At 38.0% G+C, this 25,477-nt stretch overlaps 1 protein-coding gene and 1 non-coding gene across 6 annotated transcripts in view; both read left to right on the forward strand.

Annotated features, from left to right (window-relative positions):
• Positions 1 to 25,477, forward strand: part of Col19a1 (collagen type XIX alpha 1 chain) — a 329,361-nt gene that overhangs the window by 31,340 nt on the left and 272,544 nt on the right. For all 5 annotated transcript variants that reach the window (XM_037199723.1, XM_037199720.1, XM_037199721.1 and 2 more), the window contains exons 5-6: positions 20,050 to 20,173; positions 22,273 to 22,548. In XM_037199723.1, coding sequence (XP_037055618.1) covers positions 20,050 to 20,173; positions 22,273 to 22,548 — 400 coding nt within the window. The remainder of the gene's footprint in view (positions 1 to 20,049; positions 20,174 to 22,272; positions 22,549 to 25,477) is intronic.
• LOC114692403 lies at positions 5,620 to 5,753 on the forward strand. The gene has a single exon (XR_003734412.1). It is a non-coding gene; the product is annotated as a small nucleolar RNA SNORA64/SNORA10 family (small nucleolar RNA).

Here is a 25,477-nt window from a genome sequence, read left to right on the forward strand (position 1 = left end):
TCATTTATCTTCACAACTGACACAGATTCCATCACGCCACATTTTCTTTATCTGTTCCACTTCCCAGAGAAAAAGCAGGTCGATTCCACTTCTTAGATATTGTCCACAGAATAGCAATAAACATGGAAAAGTTACATGAAGTGAAGTATCCCAGACTGAGAAAGGTGAACACCACCTATATTCTCTCTTATGCACATACATAGTAGAATATGTAAATAATATATGATAATTAATCTCTCTATATATAATTATGAAATTATAAAGGGGACCATGAGTGGCAGAAAGTAAGGGAGAGGAAAATAAAGAGACGGTAATGGCATACATGTGACATGAGAAGGAGAAACGTTGCATGGGGAGGGGACTTCCAGGAGGGGGCCAGGAGGATGGGGGAGGGAAGAGGAGGATGAGCATCAACAGGAACCAAGTATGTATGAAATGCCATAATGGACCCCATCACTTTGTATATCAGAAAGAAACAGCAACCATGGGCTGTAGAGAGGGCAGCTCGGCTGTTAAGAACACATGCTGTTCTCACAAACATGAGTTGTGTTCACAGCACCCACATCTAGTACCTCACAGCACCCTGTAACTCCAGCTCCAGGAGGACCCAAAACTTCTGGCCTCTTAGGGCATTGGCTCTCACATGCACACACACACTCACACATAGAAATAATTAAAACTAAAGAAAGCTTTTAAAAAAAACCAGTGAATAATAATAATAATTAACAACAATAGTAACAATAATAATAAAAAGTTTTGCAGAAATAATTAAAACTAAAGAAAGCTTTAAAAAAAACAGTGAATAATAATAATAATTAACAACGATAGTAACAATAATAATAAAAAGTTTTGCTTTCTCTTTGTGATGACCTAAGAAAGCTCTGAGCCCTGTTGTCTTTCACAGTTCAGCATGGTTAAGCTACGTGACTCAAAGCCCAACCCTCTGTCATTGAGGCTAAACTTTAAGCATCACGCCTATAAGGGCCAATTTTCAGTATTTTCATTCCTTCCCTCATATGGGCCTGTTTTCTAACCCGTGTTTCACTTTTTTTTTTTTTCTCTTAGTTGGGTCCTTTCCAAGTGCTTAGAAAGAGCTAAATTCTGAGGCATGAAACCATGCTCAGAACTCTGACACAAGCTTCTAATTCCTGAGCGGTTTTGAAGGATCACTTTGCTGTTCCATTAAGCTATGGAGAGTGACTATGCGTCTCCTGGGCTTTCCTTTGGGCATTCTTTGGTTTTGAGATAGGAAGCTTCCTCTATGAGGGCCATGTGACTTAGCTAAAGCCCTGCCCAGCTGTTTTATGAGACTGACTGACTGACTGTTACACATGATTCTTTATGTCATCACAGTACTTCCTTAATTATCATCTGGCATGCCAAGAATGTGAGATGAGTCACTGCTCATGCATTCTAAAATGGAAGGGAAGACCAGAGTGCTGGGCTCAGGACAATGGAATTGTTTAAGTCAAGCTCTTTAGCAAAATTACTAGTGTTAGATCTGACAGAATTTAAAGATAACCCTTGTAGAAGTTTTAAATAATGTATGGAAATATAAAATTACCTCAATTTAATGACAACTTGCATTTCTTAAAATACATTCACTCTAAAAAAACCGGTGAATATTTTATAACCTTAAACAAAAATAAAATATTCAAATAATTTACAAGAAAAATTTGATTTGCTGTGACTAGATATTTTAAGTGAATTTGTCATAGATTTGTCAGTGAGAATTTTAATCAGTACTGATACACATGATGGAACCATGAAGGATTAAGATCTGGATGCTTGAATATAAGTTTGAATTAGGCAATCTTACTTGAACCCTCTCATCTCCCTCTTAAGTCTTGGGATCCTTGTCTCAGCAATTCCCCAGAGGTGACCTTTCCGCCTTCCTCATAGTGACCTTAGTCTCCCCCCAGTCAGCCCTCTCCGAGACCTTTATCCACCGTTAATTCTTTGCTCTCGTGTTTTCAACTCATCTCTCCATAGTATCTTAGCCTCTTATTCTTCAAATACATACTTAATCCCACCCTAGTCTAGAAACATTTTCCTTAACAGCCCCCTTCACTCACAAGCCTCTCAATGTTACTGACATATTGTCTTATTCATCCCTTCACCCATTCACATCTGACCAAGATTTCTTCAGCCCTCTAAAATTTCTTTTTCTGAGATACTGACAATTATTGTTCTTTTTCCAGTGCCAATAGCATCAGTATTACAATGTCTCTCTCATACCTATGTTTATCTTTCCTGCCAACTGGGCTACTATGTAGCCTAGAAAACCTACTGTATGCCTTGTCTTCAGCATTCAGCCCTTTCTGATGTCCTCAGTCAAATTTGATTCAATTTTGTGCTCCAATACACTTCACTTTTGATATAATTTTGTACACAATCCTGACCTCATTCTGACCTGAGTCATAAGTCCCAGAAGACTCAATCATTTGGAGGGTCCAAATGACGTCATGAGCACATGACTCTGTTGTTGCAATACCTACTCCTTACCTGATTATCTAGGGGTCCTCAGTTCCCCCTAAAAGGCTATTTAGGTTAATTTTCTGGGAACCACAGGGTTGTTCATCATGTTCATGTTTAAAACAAGAAAGGTATAATTGAGCTGTGGATGTAGCATATGCAATGCCCTTGGGTGTCAGTTTAATTCTTAACTCTACAAGGAAAATATAAATCAAAACAAGAACAGAAGAGGCAAGTACATCCACTTCCATCATTGTTTTTTAAATTGTTTGCCATGAATCCTGCCCTTGCTGGAATTTCTATCCATAAAAACGTTGCTTCCCGAGATCCAGTCAAATTCTGCTCAGACCTGCTCATCATCAGGTTTGAGGTACCAGAATTGTCCTGTAGCTTATGACCAGAGTGCTGTGTCTATGTGCATGAGCACACACACACACACACACACACACACACACACACACACACACACACATTGGAGGGGTATAGTAAGGATCCAATGCCCCTGACTCTGAGGCACTGAGGCGGCATTGTGTCTGCTCATAGTCTCCCAGAGTTATCAGTAAATATAGTTCTACTGACTTCTGGTTCTCCCTCCATGGGGCTCAAAAGTTAGAGCTTTGAATGTGAGCAATTCTTTCAATTGCCCTCATGTTGCCTTGCTCTTTTGACACACACAAATAAGCATATAAAATTATCTGTGCTTAGGAGGGCTATACAGAAAAGCGCTTTATGATAGTATGTCACTGTTGAGTTCAGCTTTGATGCTAGCACAGAAAAAGTTCTGCAAAGTATTTCACTTGATTCCTAAATGATCATGGATACTCACTGTGGACTGAAAGATGAATAAAGGCATAGTCCATGCTTTCAAGTTATTTCTGTCTCAAAAGACAGAGAGGCCAACAATTAGCTATTATGGAATGTAATGTCATATGTATGTGACATGCACTCTGGGAGACCAGATGAGGAAGAGTTTCACAGAGGATTTGAAAGGTTGAGGCTTAAAGCATGAATGTGCCAGGTGAGCTGGGGGGACAGCATGTGCTATGGCTGTTAAAGGGAGGGTTACATTGGTTTTTAAAGGCCAAGGCAGCTGGAGGGACACAGAGAATCCTGTGTGGTTAGTAAACACGGGTGTGAGAGCGTCTAGATAGACAAGGCTATTCTGAATGGCCATATGTGCTGGTCTGAAGAGTTTGAACTTCATTTATCTAAAAAGCCAAAGGTGTAGGAGCAGCAGCGTACACCCTAAGAAAAGAAAAAATAGGAACTGTGTAAATGCCATTGAGAAATCACAGCTTTCAGTTAGGTGTGAGACTTCCTAAGTGGATCCTGAAGCAAGAGCTGAGCACCCAGATCCCAGAAGGACATTTCTGATTTCCAGGGACTCTTGTGAAGACTAGGTTAAATCAGGATGTTTTGATCTTCCTTGGGTGAGAGACGGTGGACAGGACTCACTTGCAATGGGTCTCTGTTTCTGAACAGCAGCTTCCTTAATTCACCCTCATGTTTTTGGTTGTGTTTTTTGCTTGGAGGCTGGATGGCTTTTGTAAGGAGGGCTTGTGTTCCACAGGAAGTCATTTGTAACATCACAATGAACAAGTGCTTACCAGAACAGGCGAGAAATTATTAGAGCATCACCCAAGCTTTGTTTTCCCATTAACAACCTATCTGTCTGAATCCTCTTAGCAAACACAAAAAGGCTAAGATTTCAGACTCTCTGTGGCTCTGAAAAAAAAACATTATCCCCAAGCCCGAGGGAAGGCATTTCAACAGACTCTCCAGCCCAGCGAGCCAAATTGCCTGTAAGTGGACAGGTGATGTAGATGTCAGCTGGGAAAGAAATGACTTACTATAAACTCCAGGCATCTCTCACTTCACTCTCAGGAAATGTAACTTGTATCATATTTCTCTTCCTGGAAGATGTTCAGCAAGGCAGAGTCCTCAGTGATACTGGTAAATACGGAAGTTCTTTATAAACCCTGCCTCACACTTATTCGGAATGGAAGAATTAATTTGGAAGCCTGTTCTTAATGTTTAAAAATAGAATTTTTTTCCATGTGGCCACTCATTTTGAAAGGAAAAATAAATAAACAAATGTCAGTCTTGTTAACTACGATCTGGAAAACTCGCCTTAGCTCTACTGGAATAGCACTTCCTGAAAGGCAGCTTTACTTAAGGCTCTGGGCTATGAACTGGTTGAAGAATTAGCACTGGGACCCCCATAATTGACAATGAAGCTGTTCAAACAAGTCATTATTTGGAAACAAATTACACTTGGTTTGGGGCACATAATTTACAAAGTGAAGTTTTTCTAAACCAGTTACGGCCTCCTCCTTATAGCTTATGAGCACTGAAAGTTTGAAAACGTGCACATCTCTGTTCTCTTTCATGGATTCCTTCTTGCCTCGCATTACACAGTGAAGAAGTAGGCAGAAGGAAATGGCAGTTAGGAGGCTCTTTCCTTCCTGATCTTTGACTCTGCAGTTTGGTTTTATCTTTTGCTTTGTGTGTGAGACCGAGATGTGGTTTGCCCCCTTGCAGACTGTAATTCCTTTAGGAATACAGAAAACTCCATCAGATGGATCTTCTTACATAAGGACATGACTTAATATACCAAGAAACATAAATTGATGATATTTCACCATACTCTTTATTTTTCTCATCAGAAAAACATCTAAGCTTGTGATGAAGAATAAATCAATCTGTCTTACACTTCATTCTCTTCATAAAACAACTGTGCCAATATATAATTGAGCATATTTTAGAAGTGAGTTCTTTTCAGTGTTCTTCTTCCTGAAGTTGCCAAACTGTCAGTGCTTGCCACCTGGAGAGGAGGTGGAAAGTGGAGCCTTGTCGCCTCGAGATGGTCCCTACTGGTTTCTCATTAGGTGGTCAGCCAGGGATGCCTTCCAATCTGTTCACTTTACACCTTCCATCCTTGAGACCTTCATTAAGTTCACTTTGTGGGTTCAGAGCAAATCAGACCCTGGTTTGGGAACTCAGTGGATGAATGGGGTGGAATAAACGCTGATCTGCATTAAAGGACACTGACCCAGGATCTGTGCAAAGGGTTCTCCTTTCAATCATTGCTCAAAACAATCAGATTTATGATCATTATTTTACATCCTAAAGAGTTATTCATTGTCTCCCTCAGCCCTGGCAATAACACAGGTCTACAGTGTGTGTGATGGATTCTTAAGCAAGAGAAGAGGATGGCCTTCCTAATGCATAGCAAACTGCCCCAAAGTGGCTTCTCTGTTTCTAGGAGTACATCAGCTCCTGGGTGGAAAGGAGTTTTATCTTTAAAAAATTAAGCCACCAATCCTTTTTGATTGCCATCGAGTCAAAGCCACCTTGGATGCCATCTCCAAGACTTACAGCTACTTGAACCCTGACCTCTAGACTGTGTTCGATAAGTCCCCTTATCAGGAATTCACTATCTTGTGAAAACCCAAATCAGTTCTCCATTAAATGACCCAGGCTCCAGCCATTACACATAAGGATGGGTTTTTTATACAAGACAAAAAAGTGAATTAACTTTTTTTTTTTTTTTTTTTTTTTTGGTTTTTCGAGACAGGGTTTCTCTGTGTAGCTTTGTGCCTTTCCTGGAACTCACTTGGTAGCCCAGGCTGGCCTCGAACTCACAGAAATCCACCTGCCTCTGCCTCCCGAGTGCTGGGATTAAAGGCGTGCGCCACCACCGCCCGGCTAACTTTTTTTTTTTTAAAGAAAAGAATTATTCATCTTTTTATTTAGGTTACCATTCCATTCCATTCCATTAGTTTTCTTCCCAGGGTGTTACAACTCCAATCTAGTATTTTTCTTCCATAAGACACAACGATGCTCCTCATCAAAATTCTTCAATACTTTTTGTTCCACTATGTAACTATTGATGTATATACTGCCCTTGAGATTTTTCGCTCCTCCCTGAAAGTTGAGTTATGATTAAAGAAGGAGTTGTCCAAAATATATAAGTACTCTATAAGGGAAAATAGTTCTGATTTTCCCCTTCTTTAGCATGTATCTTTCCTAAAATCCAACAGAATGCAATTAGCCCATTTTAAAGATATTACTGTGTGTTTTGTGATACTTCCTGGTGTGCTCAAATAACAAGAGGGGAAGGAACTGTAATTATCAACCTCAGGGATACCAGGCACCTAGGAAGTACAAATGTCACCGCGAACATTTTCCTTAGAGACCAAATAGGATTTGTTGCTGTTGCTAGTATCACTGTGTGATGGTAAACATTGAAATGATTCTCCTTTTCTTAAATTTTATAAAATTAATATTTTATATTTATATACTCACTCCCCAATTCTCAGGAAAAGAAATAGAGACTTCTTTTCTTCATCAGACTCTGAAAAGATGACTTTTAAGTCAGGTCAGCAGTGACGAGGAGAATCTTATTTGTAACCAAGAGGATGCCAGCAATTTGATAGCCTGGAAAATACTGACCTTGGAATAAAAAGTCAAGAGTTCAAGTCCCATCGTGATCTCTGCCTGGCAGAGGGATGGAAGGGTAGTCATTTAACTTCTGTAGCTTTGATTTCTCACTTAGGAACTAAGGTGGTTGATAAAAATTGCTGTCAGGATCCCTTGAGGTTTAAGAGTACAGTGTATGGTTTCTCATGACTGAAACATTTGGAAGAATGCAAGAATGATACTGAATAACATTTTTGTTTAAATCTTCAGCTGTTAAGGTTTTCCTGCCAGTGGTCTTAAGTCACTGTGGGGAATTTACATTTTTCTTTGGGAATGACCTTCTCATGGGCTTGTTCTTGGACGGTTTTTGTTCCTAATTTTTTTGATGAAACTTTAGCATCACCTGGTACTTACTCGTTCCTTCTGCCCTTTTCCTGCTGAATAGAATATGGTAGAGTTTCCACAGGTTAGGCAAGTAAATATAGATTTTTATGCTCATTCAGCCACGGGGACAGGATCGCAGGCATTGTGTGTTTCTGCAAATGGCACAGGTCACAGTCCCGGTGGCTGTGTAACAGAAACAAGTGGGCCGTAGCCCTGTTTTCATGGAAATCATTTTATGATGGTTGGAAATAGGCAATAAATGTATAATATATCGCTTCTCGGCCTTTTGGCTAAGATCAAGTGTAATAAATGTATAATATGGTAAATTTTTGAGACTCAGAAGACTAAAGAAAGTAGAGCAAGGCGATGTGTCAGGTAGTGACTGGAGCCAGGAGGACTTTACGCTTCTCAGAGAAAATGACATTTGAGCTCAGACAAGAGTGATGAGGAGGATTTGTGTAAATGAAAACTCTGGAAAGTTTGTCCCATGAGAGGACACCAAAGATACAAAGGACAAAGGCCTCGAAGACCACAGTGTATTCAAAGAATCAAAATCCAGGTCACTGTGGCAAGTCATAGCTGCCACACAGAATCTGGTATAGGAGGCAATGTGTGAGAGGCAGGACCTCATTGACTTCTGGACCAGCATCAGGAATGTGCCCTTTACTCTGCAAACTTGATGGCATGTTCTAAAAATTTTAAGTCATTTTTTATTTTAAAAGTTGATTCTGTCTACCATGTGCAGGCCTGACTGTAAACAGCAGCAAAAGGAACGTGCTTAATCACAATAATGCAACAAGAGTTCTGTGGAGAGATACTGTATGCTTGGTCTCAGGCAATGCTAGAGTAGATGGAGAAGAGTGGATAGAATTGGGGTCTGTTTTGGTAGTGGAAAAAGTAAGACTTGCCAATGTATTGGGTTGATAATGAAGGAAAGGCAAAAATTAAACTGACTTCCAAGAATTTGACCAGAACAGCTGGGCAAATGGCAGCATCTCTAATGAGTTGTTGATTGTTGATAGAGAGATGTGTTTGACTAGAAAAGCAAGAAGTTGAACAAAAGGATGATTTTAGCCTCTGAGTTGAGATGTCTAGGAGGAACACAGGCATGTGAGTTCAGAGTACACGAGAGGGAGGTTGACCAGGGTTTTATCTCCCTTCTAGCATATCTCCCCTTCTTCTTCTTTTTTCCTTCTACTCCCCCGCTCCATGTCACTGGCTCCCCCTCCCCTCCATACCTCAAGGGGACATTTTGAGTGTTCAGATCTCATAACAGTGATGTGTTGTTTGGTCTGGCTAACTTAGAGGTGTTTTGGACTCCAAACTTGGTCTTCCCTCTGTGTTCTCTACTAAAATTTCTTCCTTTATAACAATCCCTGCAGACCTCAGCTCTCTGCTTTCCAAAGTGAGAACTGATTCTTAGATAACCCTGGTAGCAGCATGTGGCTGATTCTGATGGATTAGTGTTGACTAAGGTCTAGGGTTAACAGAGCTTGTGCTTTATAAACAGAAGCCCTGTCCAGGGAGGAAGAGCAACCTACCAGTGGCTATCACAACCTTGGACTTTCAGAGGAATAATTGCATAATTAGAGAGAATGCTGGCACCTTCCAACACGTCTTGACCTCCTACCAGACATTTAAATGACTTTGGAAGCAGAATTCCATTTCACAATAGTTAAACATACACAGAGTGATCAAAGCCATTCTTTATCTCTTGCCAAGAGCTTTTCTACAACACACAAACTATCTAAACTTTATTACCTTATTTGTTCTTTCTAATGGTGTTAAATAAATTTTGCCTAGCAAGAAATCTCATTAATCAGCAAGGGAAAAATCACTAGAGAGTACAGTTAATGTAAAATTTGGATAAATATAGTCTACTCTAAAGTTTTGAACAATAGCCTCTTTCATGGACACTTTAAATGCTATTTTTAAAAATGCAGGTTCATAGGTTTTAGTGTTTTATCATTAATTATTGAATTTTAAGTATATGGAAAAATATCCACTCAGGTACATTTTCAGTTGAGTATTTTTTTTCAACCTTTTCTAATGCTTCAGGGTTTTCCTCAGTGTAAAATGGTAATTACAGACTTTATTGGCTTAGTTTTGCCTATTATAGTAGAAAAAGATGAATTTATTTGCCTACTTATCATTGTTTAAATAACTTGCCTCACTTTCATATACTTTCATATTATCCCATATGGCGTTTGGAGGATTAGGAAGAGGTAGTGGCGTAGTTAGTCTATACTACTCTTTTGTCTAGGTCTCTGAAAAAAATAAGTTAACTTACAGGTAATTTTAAGAACTAGTATTTTTTTTCCCAAATGGAAACAGTTGTGTTTTTATTTGTTTGTTTTAGGTTTTTTTGTTTTAGTGTTTTGAGACAGGGTTTCTCTGTGTAGTCCTGATTGTCCTAGAACTCACTCTGTAGACCAGGTTGGAACTCTCTCTGTAGACCAGGTTGGCCTCAAACTCAGAGATCTGCCTGCCTCTGTCTCTGAGAGCTGGGATTAAGGGTGTGTGCCACCATTCCTGGCTCATTTGAGGTTTTTAAATGATCACTAATAGGATTCATACTCTTTGGAAAAATTGAGTAAATATAGAAAATACAAAGAAAAAATGAACTCTTTCTCAATTTGACACCCAAAAAGAAACACAGTAATATTCAGATAATTAGAAACGTATCTTTTTGTTACTGTCAAAACCCCACAGATGCAAGTTCTCAGATTTGACGCCATTTTCTGCCCTCGCTGGTCATTTTTTTTTATTCATTTTACATAACTATTACAGATCCCCCTCTTCCCTCCTCTTGCCCCTCCAGCCTCCCCCCCCTCCCCCACCAAACCCAAACCCTATTCCCTCCTACAAGAAGGTAAAGCCTCCCATGGGGATTCAGCAGAGCCTGGTACATTCAGCAGAGGCAGGTCCAACCCCCCCCCCCCAGGGCTGTGTGAGGTGTCCCACCATAGGTAGTGGGCTCCAAAAAGCCTCCCTGGTCATTTCAACGATGCTGGTGCTTGATCCTCACTAACTCCTCCCCATCAGCTTCATGCTATCTCCTTTCTCCATGTGATTGAATTGGGGGCTGCTGTACAGAGAATGTCAGAGAACAGATGAAAGCTAAAAGATCTCGGCAACCCTGAAATAAATGACAAGTTCAAAGTCATTGAAGTCATGTGAATCATGAGACCTCAGAGGCACTCAGGATTCTACCTACGCTGCCTGCTCTCAGCAACCTACACAAAGGGGACATCATGGAAGCAATGTTTCCTGGCACCTCTGGATAATTCATAATAGCTTTAAGTTCACTCTCTATGACCATTAGTCATTTAAAATACTGATTTTATATAGATCGTTCTTAATTTGATATGCTTGTGTTCTCACCTGTCCATAAATATTTATATAACACAAAGTAATGTGTAGCAAATAGACATAGGAAACATATGATGGATTAAATTCAAAATTCCATGGAGCCCTCAAAAGTAGGTTAATATTAATGCCTGTAGGTAAATTTTACATGGATGATACTGAACGAGAAGCAATGAATATAAAATAGTGTGAAGGCAGAAAATATTCCATTGATAATTTATAGCATAGCTATATATATATATTCATTTGAGTAAAGCTTAACAATATTTTTCTTAATGGGAATATCACCAAATAAGCAACGGATAGGGTTTCTTATAGGAAATTACACTCCATTCAAAAACGTTCAGGCTGGATATCTTGGACACAGCAAGCTGTCATTGTATTTCTCTGGTAGCACACAAGTAATCCAATAGGGCCTCTTTTATAATAGAAACTTTGGCAAGGCCCAGAGAAACTATTCTGTGTCACACTGAGGGTTTGTGAGTGTGTGTCCTGTAAACATGAAGCCAAGTTGGTAAGAGCAGATATAGTTTTTAACATCTTCTTTTTAAAACACAGACTTTTTTCTTTAAAACTTAAATTCTTGGTAAGCAAAAAAAAAAAAAAAACCACTGTTTTTTGTTTTTGAATACTGAATATAAGTTTCTGAAAGAGAAGTATGATAATTATAATGATCTTCATCCACTATGAATGCACACCAGGGACATTCCACCACTGTATGTTTTGAGAGTGTAATTATTACGTGTTAACTAAGCTGCTTAGTCATTTTTTGTCACAAGAGAAGCTTTACAGTAGAAAACATTTTACATTTTAAAATTAGATGACAAATTACTGAAAAGAATCATGTTGAACCTTTATGTATAAAATATTCAAGTTTCATCCTAAACTTAAATGTGCCTTTGCCTGTTTTGTTGCTCGGTCACTTATTTCTTTAACACAAAGTCACCAGGTGTCCCATCGAAATGCTGGTCAACTTTGTGACCATAATCATTTTCATGTTTGCATTCAGTGTCGATCAGAGATGAGCACAGGGATAATGCAAGCAGAAGATGATAAAAAGTTGTTTTATTATTTTTTGTTTTGCTACAAAATGACGTAGAATAACTGTGTTGCTGTTTTTTTGTTTTTTTTTTTTGAAAGATTAAAAAAAACTGCTATACTAATAGCAAAAAGAACATGGACTAAAATCGTCTGAGTCAGTGTTTTCAGAACTCTGTCAATAAACCAGGGCTCTCAATAATCTAATGACTGTTTAAGTCTAGTAGGCATTGACAGCAGTGTAGAAGCCACTGGAGGGTGGCAACAGGGGACTCAAGGTTCTTAACAGACTCCTTCCTAGAGAATTCCCATTGCTTTATTTGATACAGTTTATTGTTGTTTTACCTGGTCAGAGCTCACTCAGTAGGAATTGCTTCTTCCTTTGGGAAATTGTGGGAAACAATCAATGACTATTGTTTAGAATTGCAACCATCATTTGTGGGAAAGCAAACACCCGTTGTTGTTCATAAAGTTGTGTGAAAAGACTTGAGAAGGTCATAAGACACTAACTTTGGACAGTTTCAAAGCTCTGGATAAACAGAACCAGAAGACTAAGAAGAGCTGTAGACTACCTTCCTGATTAGTTATCCAGTACTCTCTGAGTGTACCCCCTAGAGCAGAGCTGGGATGCTTCAAGCTGAGTCTCAGGGACCCTCCCTTCTCTACCTCCCCTGTGCTGGGAATCACGCCTTGCTTAAATGTGTGTGTTGGGATTGAGCTCATGTCCTCTTCCTTGTGTGCTAAGCTAATAATTTACTGAGCTATCTGTCCAGCCCTTGTTTTTTTTTTTTAACTCTTCTATTTTCTTATTATGTTTAAAATACATAGGTACAAAAACATATGTATGAACATATATCAATAATTATAAATCTATGTTGATAAGTATATAAAGTATAAAGAAGAATAAATAATACAATGCAAAGGAGAAGAAATGATTATATAGGAGCAAAGTTTATATATATAATTGAAACTAAATTGTCTTTAATCTAAACCACAGTGTTGTAAATCTCTGTTAGGTATAATACTGAAAGAAGTCAGTAAGGAAGTAACATAAACAATATATTTTTAAAAGGAGTAAAATGTCACTGTAGAATAAAAATTTAACATAAGTAGTAGAACAAAAGAACCATATAGTAAGTGGAAAACAAACAACAAATGATAAGTATAAATCTTAACTTAGTGATAATTATATTAATTGTCAATATTTACAAAGGGAAATATTTATCAAATGTATAAAATATATGCTATACATCTATATACTATTTAAAATAGACATCTTTTTTTCAAATTTGAGTAAAAAGAAATCATTAAAAGTAAGAGAAGTATGCCACTCAATCTGAATTAAAAGATTGCTAAAGTGAATATAAAGATTGTTATAGTGGCTATTCAAATGTCAGACAAAGTAGACTTTAAGGAAAGGCTATTTTTATAATTTATCATTTTTATAATCTTAATCCATCAAAAGGTGATAGCAATGATCATTATGTATTCACCCAACAACACAGCCCTAAAAATACACAAACTCCAACAGATTTGAAGACAGAAATAGGTAATTCAATAAAAAATGTGGAAAACTTCAATACCAAATGTAAAGACTAATGGACCACCACCACCATTAGGTAGAAAATTCTCAAGGAAATAGAAAACATGAAGTTTTCTGGTGGACATTCATTCCTGAAATAGAAGAATACACATGCTTCTCAAGTGAGCATGGAACATTGTCCACAGGCTGTAAATATATTTAAAAAATTCAAATATTTCATATTCACATTAAATATGTTTCCAATATAATAGGCTCAGATTAGAAAGAAGCAAAAGATAATTTAAATGTAAAAACATGTGCATATTAAATACCTTGCATGTAAATAACCCATGGGTCAAATATACTAAGATTCATCAGTAGGAAACACAATTTTCCAAAATTTACCCACTACAGATAACTCAATGCTTATAAGACCATCTTTGGCATATTCTATGAATTGCATACCACAGCCCGGTTCCTATTGCCTGGGGTCTCTAAAGTGAAATCATGGGTTGAGAGATTATCTCTCTTAGAAATATTGGCAAAAGCACAGAAAATATAGCCAGACATTGAGACCTTGAGGGGAATGGGAAAAACAGTCTAGAAAAAGAAACTGAGTGAGGAAAAAGAGACAAAGAGGCACACAAAACAAGGAAGCAGTGAAGACAGGCTCCTCCCACCCTCCCTATACACTTGGTATTTGCTCTGGAAGCAAAGCTGGTGAAAGACTAGGAGACCTAAGCACCGTTCTCCTTGAGTGTACCTATGAACCCCACAGCAGGAGAGACTGCATCCAGTTCAGAGTTCATAGTGTTTTAAAATGTGCCTTTAGTAAATGTCTTTGGAGTGGAAATAAAGGTGAGGGTATCACTCACAAAGAGGTTGCAAATGAGGAGTATTAGAGAAGTAGGTTAAGAGATGATTTTAGTTAGCCCTTATATTTTGGTGAAAATGGAAAGTAGGAGTGCCAGAAGCATAAAGTATCACCAAGGCCAAGAGATACAGTTGGCAGTGAGCCAGGGTCTGCAACTCTGAGACAAGGTATTTTAAGACATCTTTCACTACAGCCTCATGGCTATATTCCTTTCAACAGATCAGTGTGAGAATCTCCAACAGCATTAGTAAGGGTTTTTGACTAATTTTGCTTTCAACATTTTATATATATGTTCTGGGATATATATATATTTATATATATATTATATATATATATATATATATATATATATAATGTTCAGAAGTATATATATATATATATATATCCCCAGAACACTTCTCCAGTCTCAAACCGTTTGAAGAAGCAACAAGGGCAGGCTAGGGGCCTTCCTTCTGTCATTTTCCAAGTTTTACAGTATTCCGTACCGGATGAGAATTCACCTGATGGGATTGTGTAATTCCAAGTTTACTAACTGCTGTTCACTGGCTTTGTTTGGCTTGTCCATTATTGATCTGGACAGAATTTATGAAAAGTGTGGTTAATTGCCAACATTTAAAACTCTAAACTTTTTAGGTATAACTCTAGACTTTTGGCTTTGTTGGAAAAACTGGATGATCTGGCAACACTGACTCTATGTTCCCATATGGTACCAACTGGCTGGTACAATTTAACAGCTGTCCCTGTAGATGGACTGGGCTGTTGCCTACAGTCCTCACATGTGTCCTCTACATGAGGAAGGACCAGTGTCACTTACTATTATTAACTCATTGCTCCATTTTTCATGTAGAGGGATAAGAGGAATTTGGGAAAGTAAATGTCTTATGGATTCACAATTATATAAAAATGGAGGAGGTATATTGAGGGTCAGTCATGAAAAACTTCCAAGTTCAGTTCATGTATTGATTGGCTTACATGTATTATCTACTTCATGCAGGCACTGCTGTAGTTGCTAAGGCCAACCAGGTGAGTGGCTTAGACATAAGCACCCAGGGAGCTTACATTCCAGGCTTCATGGCAAGGATCTGTAGCCATTGTGGTATAAGTCTTGGTTTATATGAACAACAACAAGTAAATATGCCAGTAGTCTTAAAACCTGCACAAAGAGTGAGAAAGGTGATTGAGAAGAGGGTAGTGGGCTAGCTGATTGTAATGATGTTAGAATTCGGGGGGGGGGAGTGGGTAAGAAGTGAATGGATGGCAAAGATATTGATATATGGAGTGTGCATTTAGTTTGGTGAGTGAATGAGAGGCTACCAGTTGTACAGCCAGGTCAGAGGAATTCTGATTTACAGCAAGAGAAGACATAATTTGCAATGCAAGATTGTAAGACCATTTGAAAATGACACACTAAAGATTTAAAAGGAGGTTTACTCTTGAATATGCAAATATGCCTATAGGATGGGATATTAAACAACAGAAAACATTACAGTACATTCTAGAAGAGAGAAAGCAATTGGGGAATATGTACCTGACTGAACAGTAGCAAGGAACTGGACCTTTAGAGTTGTAGGTGGGAAGTGTTGGTGAGGAGTGGATCTACCTCACCGGATTCCTGAACCATGCATGGTTAAGAGGAATCAGCCTCTCAGGAACCAGTGAGGGGTGTATGTGTAGGTACATGCATGGGTTTGTGAATAGGTGTGCAAACACTCCCGTGTGTGTGTGTGTGTGTGTGTGTGTGTGTGTGTGTGTGTGTGTGAGTGTGATGGGCATGTGAGTCTAAAGCCACAAGTTACCAGCTTACTACCTTCTTTACTCAACCACAAGGAGGTAAGGGTCTTATTAGCTAAAGATTTTGAGATAGAAATCTTTCAGACTGACCTCAACAAGAGAGTTAAGACAAGAATGAGCCAGGACACCAAAACTAGGGTGAAATCAAAACTCTACAATGAACACTGAGACTCTTTCATTACCCCCATCACCCCCACACTTGCAAAAGGCTTGTAGCCAGGTGAACATCATTTACCAAGTATAAAACGAAAGTATTCTTTTGGGATAAAAGGAAATACACCTGAATAAATAATCACCATACATTAGCATTGGAAGAGCCCTCGGCAAAAACTCCCAACTTATCATGCTGGGCAGTGAGTCATGCCCATTGATTCACCGTGCCAACACAGACAATACTTTTCACATTGAAAGCAAAATAGAATATCAACCATTATTACATGTGATAAGGGAATAACATGGGGCTTGGGATTTCCTTCGATAGTAGTTTTGCTGTAACTACCTTAAAGCTTCCATTTGGAAGTGTATTTGGTGTTGTCTCTTTAATAGTCCCAAAGAGAAATGGCAGGTATCTATGCTTGCTTTTTGTTGTTGTTGTTGTTATGTTTAAGCCAGCAACACTCTTAAAACAATACAGTAATTATCAATAGTAATTTAGTAAAATTTTATTTGATACTGGAAAAATTCCAGAAGACACAATATCCCATTACAAGGACTTATTTTGAGGGAATTGATTTAAAAAAAAGTTGTTTTCTAATCACTTAATTAAAGGGATATAATGATGTAGTTGTGATAATGTCTGTTGCTTCTTTTACTAAACCCTCAACAAAGAAAGTAAACCTAGATTATATGTAAGTGAATTTATCTATTTTTAAGATTCATTTATTATTTTTTAATTTTATGTCTCTGAGTGTTGGACGGGATGTATGTAGTATGTGCACTATGTGTATACAGTGCCCATGGAGGCCAGAAAAAGACATTTGATCTCCTGGAACTGGAGTTACAGACAATCGTGAACTTCCATGTCTGTGCTGAGGATCAAACCTGAGTTCTCTGCAAGAGCAAAATAATGCTTCTAAGTGCTGAGCCATCTCTCCAGCCCTAGATAGATGCATTCATAGAAATGCAGATGCTTTTAGTAATTTGAATATATTCAAATTGAAGGATGTTTTTTATTCACTTGTTTACCTCATATCATAGCTCAGCAGCATAGTGCACCCTAGATCTGACTTCCTCTCATGGTCATGTGACTGATGGAGCCCTGTGGCTTCCTGCTTCTCTCCAGCATCACAAATGAATATAGTGCATCACTTATCTGGACCCAGAAAAGATCAAAGTGGAAAATTCAACTTTCTACCGCTGTGATAAGCATCATAACCAAAAGCAAAGTGGGGAAGAAAGGGTTTATTTCAGTTTTCAGGTGCTGGTCAGTCTAAAATCAGGGAAGCCAAGGCAGGGACTCAAGGCAAGAGAATATAGATAGCAGTAACCATGGAGAAATGCTGCATACTGGCTTGCTCTTAGGCTCACATTCAGCTACCTTTTCTCTTTCAGTTCAAGCCAATCTGCTGAAGGATGGCACCATCCACGGGTGAACCTTCCTGTATATATTAGTAATTAAGAAAATGTCCCATAGACTTGCTCACAGATTAATGAGATGGAAGCAATTCCTCATCTGATGTTCCATTTTCCCAGATATAACAAGTTAACAACCAATATTAGTAAACAAACCAGTTTGTCCCAAAGAACTACGGTTTTGAACCATGAATTTTAAATCATTATAACTAGGCTCAAATATATCTTCATTAAGTAAAAGATGAACCATTGTAGTCAGCACATTTTTGCCAATGAAAAATGAATTTTCTTGTTTCTTGGCATGGAAATCCATGCTTCAGGATTTGATGGACTCTTGGAAAGCATTTCTTCATCCTGTTGATTGTGGAAGTGTTTTTCTTGCAAAAGTTGCTGAAATGCTTGAAGAAATAGCAGTTGGTTGGCAAGAGGTCAGGTGAATATCACAGATGAGGCAGAACTTGATAGTGCAATTTGTTGAACTTTGAAAATGTTGACTGTGCAATGTGCAGTCAAGCATGGTTTTGAATTGTGCCCTTTCTGATGAGATATGGTGGCTGCAAACATTGCTGATTTTGGCGCCCGTCATCAGTTTGTTGAGCATACTTCTCATAGGTAACAATTTCTCTAGAATTCAAAAGTTTTAGTGGATGAAACTGGAGAAGACTACCAGTGACTATAACATATATATTTTTTTTTTTTTGGTGCCGTTTGGCTTTGGAAAGTGCTTTGGTGCTCTTCACAAAGCATCATCACTGGTTGTTGTATACAGTCTTCTTTTGGTTCCACATCACAGTCTGATTGAGAAATGGGTTTTTGTTGTTGTTGTTGTGTAGACTAGTGCAAGATGACAGTTCAAGGGAACTTTTAAATTACTACACGTCTATTTATTGAGCTCTTCTGCCTTTCCAATTTGATCAAATGTTGAGAGAACACTGAATTAGATCCACTTTGCATTCTTTGTTAACTTCTCATGTACTTGTAAGAGCAGCTTAGATGCTTGCTGTCAATTGGTTATCACCAACTCCTGATGGCTCTTCACTAAGCTCCTCATCCTCAAGGCTCATCTTTTCTTGCAAAACTTCTCGTACCACTGTGCTAGCAGTTCCTGTGCCAAATGCATTGCTTACATTGCAAATGTAAGTTGTCATCACGGCTTTATGACCCATTTTGAATATGAAAAAAATCACCTGCATTTCCTTTTTGTCTAATATTATTCCCAAACTATAAAATAGACAGGGAATAAGGAGCATTAGCAAAAAAAGTAAAGTAGAAAGTGCACATTAAATGATATAGAACATATTGTATTTATTTAAAAATATATTCACATAATAGATAATATTTTAGCAATATAAGAGTTTCAATTAGTTTCTTACCAACCTATATTACTGCTTCCCCTTAATGTCTATCACCTTACCACTATCATGAAGTCAAAACTCTGTCAGGCTGGCAGCTTAGTATGTCTGTCTCTAGATGCACACATACATATATATGTGTACATATAAATAGATCTATAGGTACATATGTGAACATTCTACTTAACCAAGTAAGTAAATTAAAACCTTAAGCAAGCACATCTTTTTCATATTTTCTTTGTAAATTCCCTACCACATGTGATTCTGTGTCTAACACAAAGAAAAAAAAAGAAAGCTTCAGTGTTCTCCATAACAGTCTGGTTGTCAGTGTCTCAATTATCACTTCTGGCAGAGCTGAGTATAATATTTAAAGTTAGTAGTTACGAATTAAGTGCATAGTGCTTTATTTATGTATGACAACTTCAAGTTTGTTTGTCTTTAAGGGACATGATTTCTTATTGAAAACAAAAGAAAAGAAAAGCAGTATTACCATATTGCAGAATTCTCACATCCAATGAAAAGAAATGAACATGTTAGTCATTGTCTAATCAAAATTAAACTCAGAATATGTGGATATGTATACTGTGAATTTCTTGTTTCCTTGTGTTTTTTACCAAGACCAGTATTTTGAACTTGATATTGAGGTAAAAGGATACTGGGGACATGTTTTGGCTTCTACCATCTAGAAAGATTAATTTTTCCAAGGGAATGAAAATAAAGCTAAATCTCATTTAATTTAGTGTCATTATAACTTAGCAGGAAATCAATATTAGGAACTCATCTTCAAGAGTTGAATATGGTAAAATTTCTTCAAAAAATATTCATTGGTTTATAATCAATGTTTTTAGAATTATCTCTATTCTTCTCAACCAAAAACCACCAAGGAAGCCTACTGTCATTTTGATAAATCACTGCTGTTCATCCAAATGCAGTGAATTCTGAGCTTGTATGTTAGACATCACTTTAGATAAGAGAGCAACATATTACCGTAGCCAACCCACTCATTTACATATCCCAATCTTTAACGACACCATACGATTACAAAAAAAGGAGAGAATGAAAATAAAAATTACATAGGAATGCCAATGAGACTGCTTCTATATTTCTAACACCTAAAAAAATGAATAATGAATTATAAACTCATTGAGAGTAGCTATGACTGAGAGATCACATTTCACAGAGTTTATATTTGGATTTCTTCCCTGGCCACATCAGTCTCCCCACAATAATTTTCTGTTTTCTTCCCATAGCAAGGTATTTCCCAAAGGCCTTCCTGAGGAGTACTCTGTAGCAGTCACGTTTCGAGTACGAAGAAGCACCAAGAAGGAGCGGTGGTTTTTATGGCAGATTTTAAACCAGGAGCATATGCCACAGGTAAGATGCCAATTTGCTTGATTAGGTCAGGTGGTTCTTGTGCTGTGTACCCAAATCTGGGAATAGATGTAGTTAGTACTCAAATCCTGTGTTGTTTAGAGGAATCATCCATAGAGAAATCAAGCATTATAAGTAGGATAGCCTTGATCATATCAGTGATCTGAGAATCTAGTGGATGAGAGGTTTGTGTTTTGTTTTGTCTTAAAGATTTATTTTTTTATTTTTATGTACATAAATGTTTTCCTGTATGTATGTATGTATGTATGTATGTATATATACCATGTGCTTACCTGATGAGCAGAGGGGTCATAAGAGAGCTCAGGATCATCAGGAACTAGAGTTATAAACAATTTTGTGCCACCAAGTGGGTGTTGAGAATTAAATCCAGGATTCTGCAAGAGCAGCTGGTGCTCTGAACCACTGAGCCACACCTCCAACCCTGTTTTTATTTTAACTTAAGGATTCATATTTTATCTGAAGACCATGGAACCGTGTTCCTTTAACAGGTGCTTATTGGCTTTGCCCCATTATTAACTACACTTCCTCTCATCACTAATACCATATATTAGTCTGATACTTACATATTTGTTTTATCAATAAAAGCAAATATGGACCTTGTGCTTTATGCCAAGAAGTGATAAGAAGAAGACATTTGGGGCTGGGAAGATAGCTCATTGGAGAAAGCGGTTGTCATGCAAAAATGAGGACTAGAGTTCAGATCCCCAGCACCCACATAAATGGCAGGTGGAGGTGGGGGTTCACCTGTAAGTTCAGCATTCACCAGGTAGGAGATGGGATACCCAGAGCAAGCTCGCTAGCAAGACTAGTCAAGTCAGTGAGTGCTGGGTTCAAGGGAGAGGCCTGGCCTCAATACAGAAAGTGGAAGGCACTTGAAAAAGGCACCTAGTGTCAGCTTTTGTCTTCCATTGTGCATATGTGTGCATCATACTTACACACACACACACACACACACACACACACACACACACACACACACACACTTCACATATAGGAACACATATACCCAAGCATACCACATACACATACCCATGCCAAAAGAAAATAAGAGATTTTTAAAAAGCAGAATTCATGTTCTTATGGAGTAGAAATTCTATAATAGGAGAACTTATATAGCAGTTATATAAGGGGAGGGAATATATATATATATATATATATATATATATATATAGAGAGAGAGAGAGAGAGAGAGAGAGAGAAGTGTGATGGGAGGTGTCTGAGCATAAGAAGGAGAGTGGAGAAGCTGGCAGACCTTGTGGAAATGGCAGTAGAGCTGGAGTGGTAATGCAAGCACCCTACAGACCTCAGGATTGCTTGTTAACATCACACCTTTGGTTCACATCTATACATCACCATTGAATGCCTTTAGCTTTGGTTCACATCTACACATCACCATTGAATGCCTTTAGCTTTGGTTCACATCTACACATCACCATTGAATGCCTTTAGCTTTGGTTGGTCTTCTCACTGTTGATAAAGGTCATGATTTTATGATGGGATGATCATTTGAACTGAAAGAACATGTCATCTATACAATATCTTCTCTTTGCCATGAAAAGGTTTAAAGGGTCTGTGTCAGTTTCCACATAAAAAGAAATGCATATATTGTTTTTCTTCTTAAGTTAGGAACTCCATTGTCTATATACTCATAGAATACTAACATATATAAATATTTTTAGGTATGTGATTACTATTATTCACAAGTATAATTTAAAACCATAACGTTTCTACTTCATAAAATTACATCTTTATGAATACATAACACAATTATATAGCTATGATTGCATTTATAAATGTAAAATACATTTACATTTGTGTACACATACACTCCTTATATGTTCTTTTGTGAAGGAGCAGATTACACAGCATGCTTCACACTAACACACTTGAACAAGGTCCTTGATCTTCTGTATCCACCAGTGCAGTGGGCAGAGGTACTGGCTCACGTTTAACCAGCTCCTCGGTTATGTATGCAGTTGTACATGTGGTGCTTTTATTTGAGTGCTTTACAAATTCTGAACATTTAGTTTTAAGCCATCTAAAGATACTTCTGCTTATCTTTCTTATTTTTTTTTTTTCAGATTTCTATAGTGATTGACGGCACAAAGAAGGTGGTAGAATTTATGTTCCGAGGTGCTGAGGGAGATCTGTTGAACTATGTTTTTAAGAATCGAGAACTCCGTCCTCTCTTCGATCGTCAGTGGCATAAACTTGGCATTGGTGTGGAATCCCGAGTCCTTTCTCTCTACATGGACTGTAATTTAATCGCAAGTCGGCACACAGAAGAAAAGGACTCTGTGGATTTTCATGGAAAGACCGTTATTGCTGCGCGAGCTTCCGATGGCAAACCCGTGGATGTAAGTTGTAACAGTGATGCTAACAGGGAGCTTCAACATCCTGAAGTTCAAGCCAAATCTCTTATTAAGAGTGGCTTCCTGGGGCCGGGCATGTGGCTCCTTAGGGAGAGAGAGCTTGCATAGACTGCATGGCACATGGGGTTTGATCTCCAGCACTACATAAATTAGGCATGGTGGTTCATGCTGTGTGCAGCCAACCCTAGAACTAGAAAGGTATAGGCAAGAGGATTAGCAGTTCAGTTCAGGATCATTCTTAGCCACGTTGTGAGTATAATGTCAGCTGGGCTACATAAGACCTAGTAGAAGGAAGGAAGGAAGGAAGGAAGGAAGGGAGGGAGGAGGGAGGGAGGGAGGGAGGGAGGGAGGGAGGCAGAAAGGAAGGAAAGGAGGGAGGGAGAGAGGGGAAGAGGAGGGAGGGGAGGGAGAGAGGAGGAGGGAAGGAGAGAGAGAGAGAGAGAGAGAGAGAGAGAGAGAGAGAGAAGAAGAAGAAGGAGGAGGAGGAGGAGGAGGAGGAGGAAGGAACAAAGGAACTCATTTCTTCCTTTAATGATTACACACACAAAAGACCTCTCTCTCATCAATGTTTTTAATGTCACTAGATGTATGAAGACTATTTATTTCCAACTCTATTTTCACACATAATTATATTTTCAACTGCATTTTTCAGTCAGCAAATTTAAAATAATTGGATTGTGCTTTTAAAAACTAAGAGTATTAAGAGTAACTTTTAGTAAAACAATGAAAATAGGACACAAAGAAAGTATAAACTTGGCCAAACCTTTATGTTTTAAATAAAAGATTAGAAAAAGACAAACTTTAAGTGGTTCCAGACTATCTGATGTTTTCACTCAAGAACAATAGGCAATTCATTCAAGCAGCTCTGCATTTTCCACAACTCATACTGTCTTTTTAGAGTTCCTTTGGACAGAAATACAGTTAGTAAATCTATCAGTGGGTGATTTGGATGAGGAAACAGCTAGAAAAACTCAGATGAAAGGTCCTTTAAAAATTACATTTTGAAGCTAAAATGATATAGATTTACTGTTGATTTTCTTGCAAAATAAGTCCTGTAATCTTTAAGGAGTAAGATCTGACTAAATTTAATAGGAAATATTTTCTTATAGGTAAAATGATAAGAAAGTCTCCAAAAATCTGAATTCATATTTCCAGTAATGAATGCCAAAGCTGTAAACACAAAGTGCTGACAGCGAAATTACATTTCAGAAATAAAGTTTTGAGCAAATATGCATTTGGGAGTGTGTCATTTCTAAAGATCTCTTTGGAAGAAAAAAATGTATAGATGCATATATATATATATATATCCAAGGAAAGATGATTTTTAAAGTATTTTTCTCTTAGAGATTGTGTGTAAGCAGACCAGAAAGATAAGAATGTCAGGACTTGTGGTCAGGGATCATCAGGAGTATGGGCAGAGCAGAACAGCCTGTCCTGGGGATATGTCAGGGCCACAGGAGACCTTGCTGGCTTGAGTCAGAATCCTAGCTTGGATCTGTTAATTTGTCAGGATCTTTATTTGCAAAATAGATTTAGTGAAGTTGTTTGTTGTAATAGTGTAGGATTTGTGCCATGGTTCCTTAATCATAATCTGTTTTCTATAGGTTAGAACATGGAAGAAAACAGCCCCACACTCTTACACACACAAACAATAAAACAGAACCAATCAAACAACTCAAAAAATCCCACTGTTCTTTGCTCTCCATATCTCCAAGCTAGCAGTAGGACTAAAATCTATCAATAAATGGTTGCTGTTACTACTAATATATCATAATCACTGTACAGTGGTACTAGCTGGGTCTTTAAGAAAGTTTCCACAAAGAGAGATCATGAGGCAGTCAGTCCATTAGCACTGTGACTCATCCTTATAATCTACAGACTAGGGGTTCTTGCAATAGTACTGGAGAATGACATCAGCATTGCATGCACTTATTTTAAGATACAGCATACGTAGTTTAGCTGGATACGAATACTTTTATTTTCTTTTACAGTTAAAAAATGTTGTTAAGAGATATTAATACTCAACAAATATGCATGTTACTGCCCATTTAATCACTTGAAAACATGTTTATTTCAAATGCAGTGCTCATTAGATTTAGCTATATTATGTGTATGAGTGTTTTGCTTGCATGTACATATATGCACCATATCCATGCCTGGTGGCTTGGATAGTCTGCAGGAGGCATCAAATGCCCTAGAACTGCAGGTAAAGATGGTTATAAGCTGCCATGTGGGTGTTGGAAACAACCTGTGTCTTCTAAAAGGTCATAAAGTGCTCTTAACTGTTGAGATATCTCATTCAACCCCCAAAGTATAGTCTAATTTTTCTCTTTCTGATGGGTGAATTTGATATTTATTGTCTTTTGGTCAGGTACCTATTGTATTCCTAATAACAGCCACACTAAAACTTTAGCATCTATTTTTTAAGTAGCCTTTGACAGTTTCATACAATGTATTTTGATCATATTGACCACAATCCTCTATATCCACTTTCCCACTCCATCACATCCTCTTCTAATTTCATGACTTTTTTTTAACCCACTGTATCCATCTGGTGATGCCAGTACATACATGATGTAAAGAAGGGTGTAAAGCCATCTATTGAAGCATGGGTGGCCTCTCAGGAACCAGATCCCTGAAGAAAACTAGCTCCCCTTCCTCTAGTACCATCAATGGCCAATAGTTCCTCACACAGTGGTGATGCTTCACCAGGGAGTTAGAGTCCCCATGAGTTCATGTGTGTAGAGGCCCCTCCATGTCTGGGAAACATGTCACAGGACTCCTCCCCACCTCTGGTTCTTACAATCTTTCTGCCACTTCTTTCATGATCATCCCTGAGCCTTGGAAGAAGTTCTATGTAGGTGTCACATTTAGGGAACTCTCCACAGTTACTTATTCTCTTCATTTTGTCCTA

Source organism: Peromyscus leucopus, chromosome 16_21, assembly GCF_004664715.2.
Source record: "Peromyscus leucopus breed LL Stock chromosome 16_21, UCI_PerLeu_2.1, whole genome shotgun sequence".
In the NCBI taxonomy this organism is placed as follows: domain Eukaryota; kingdom Metazoa; phylum Chordata; class Mammalia; order Rodentia; family Cricetidae; genus Peromyscus; species Peromyscus leucopus.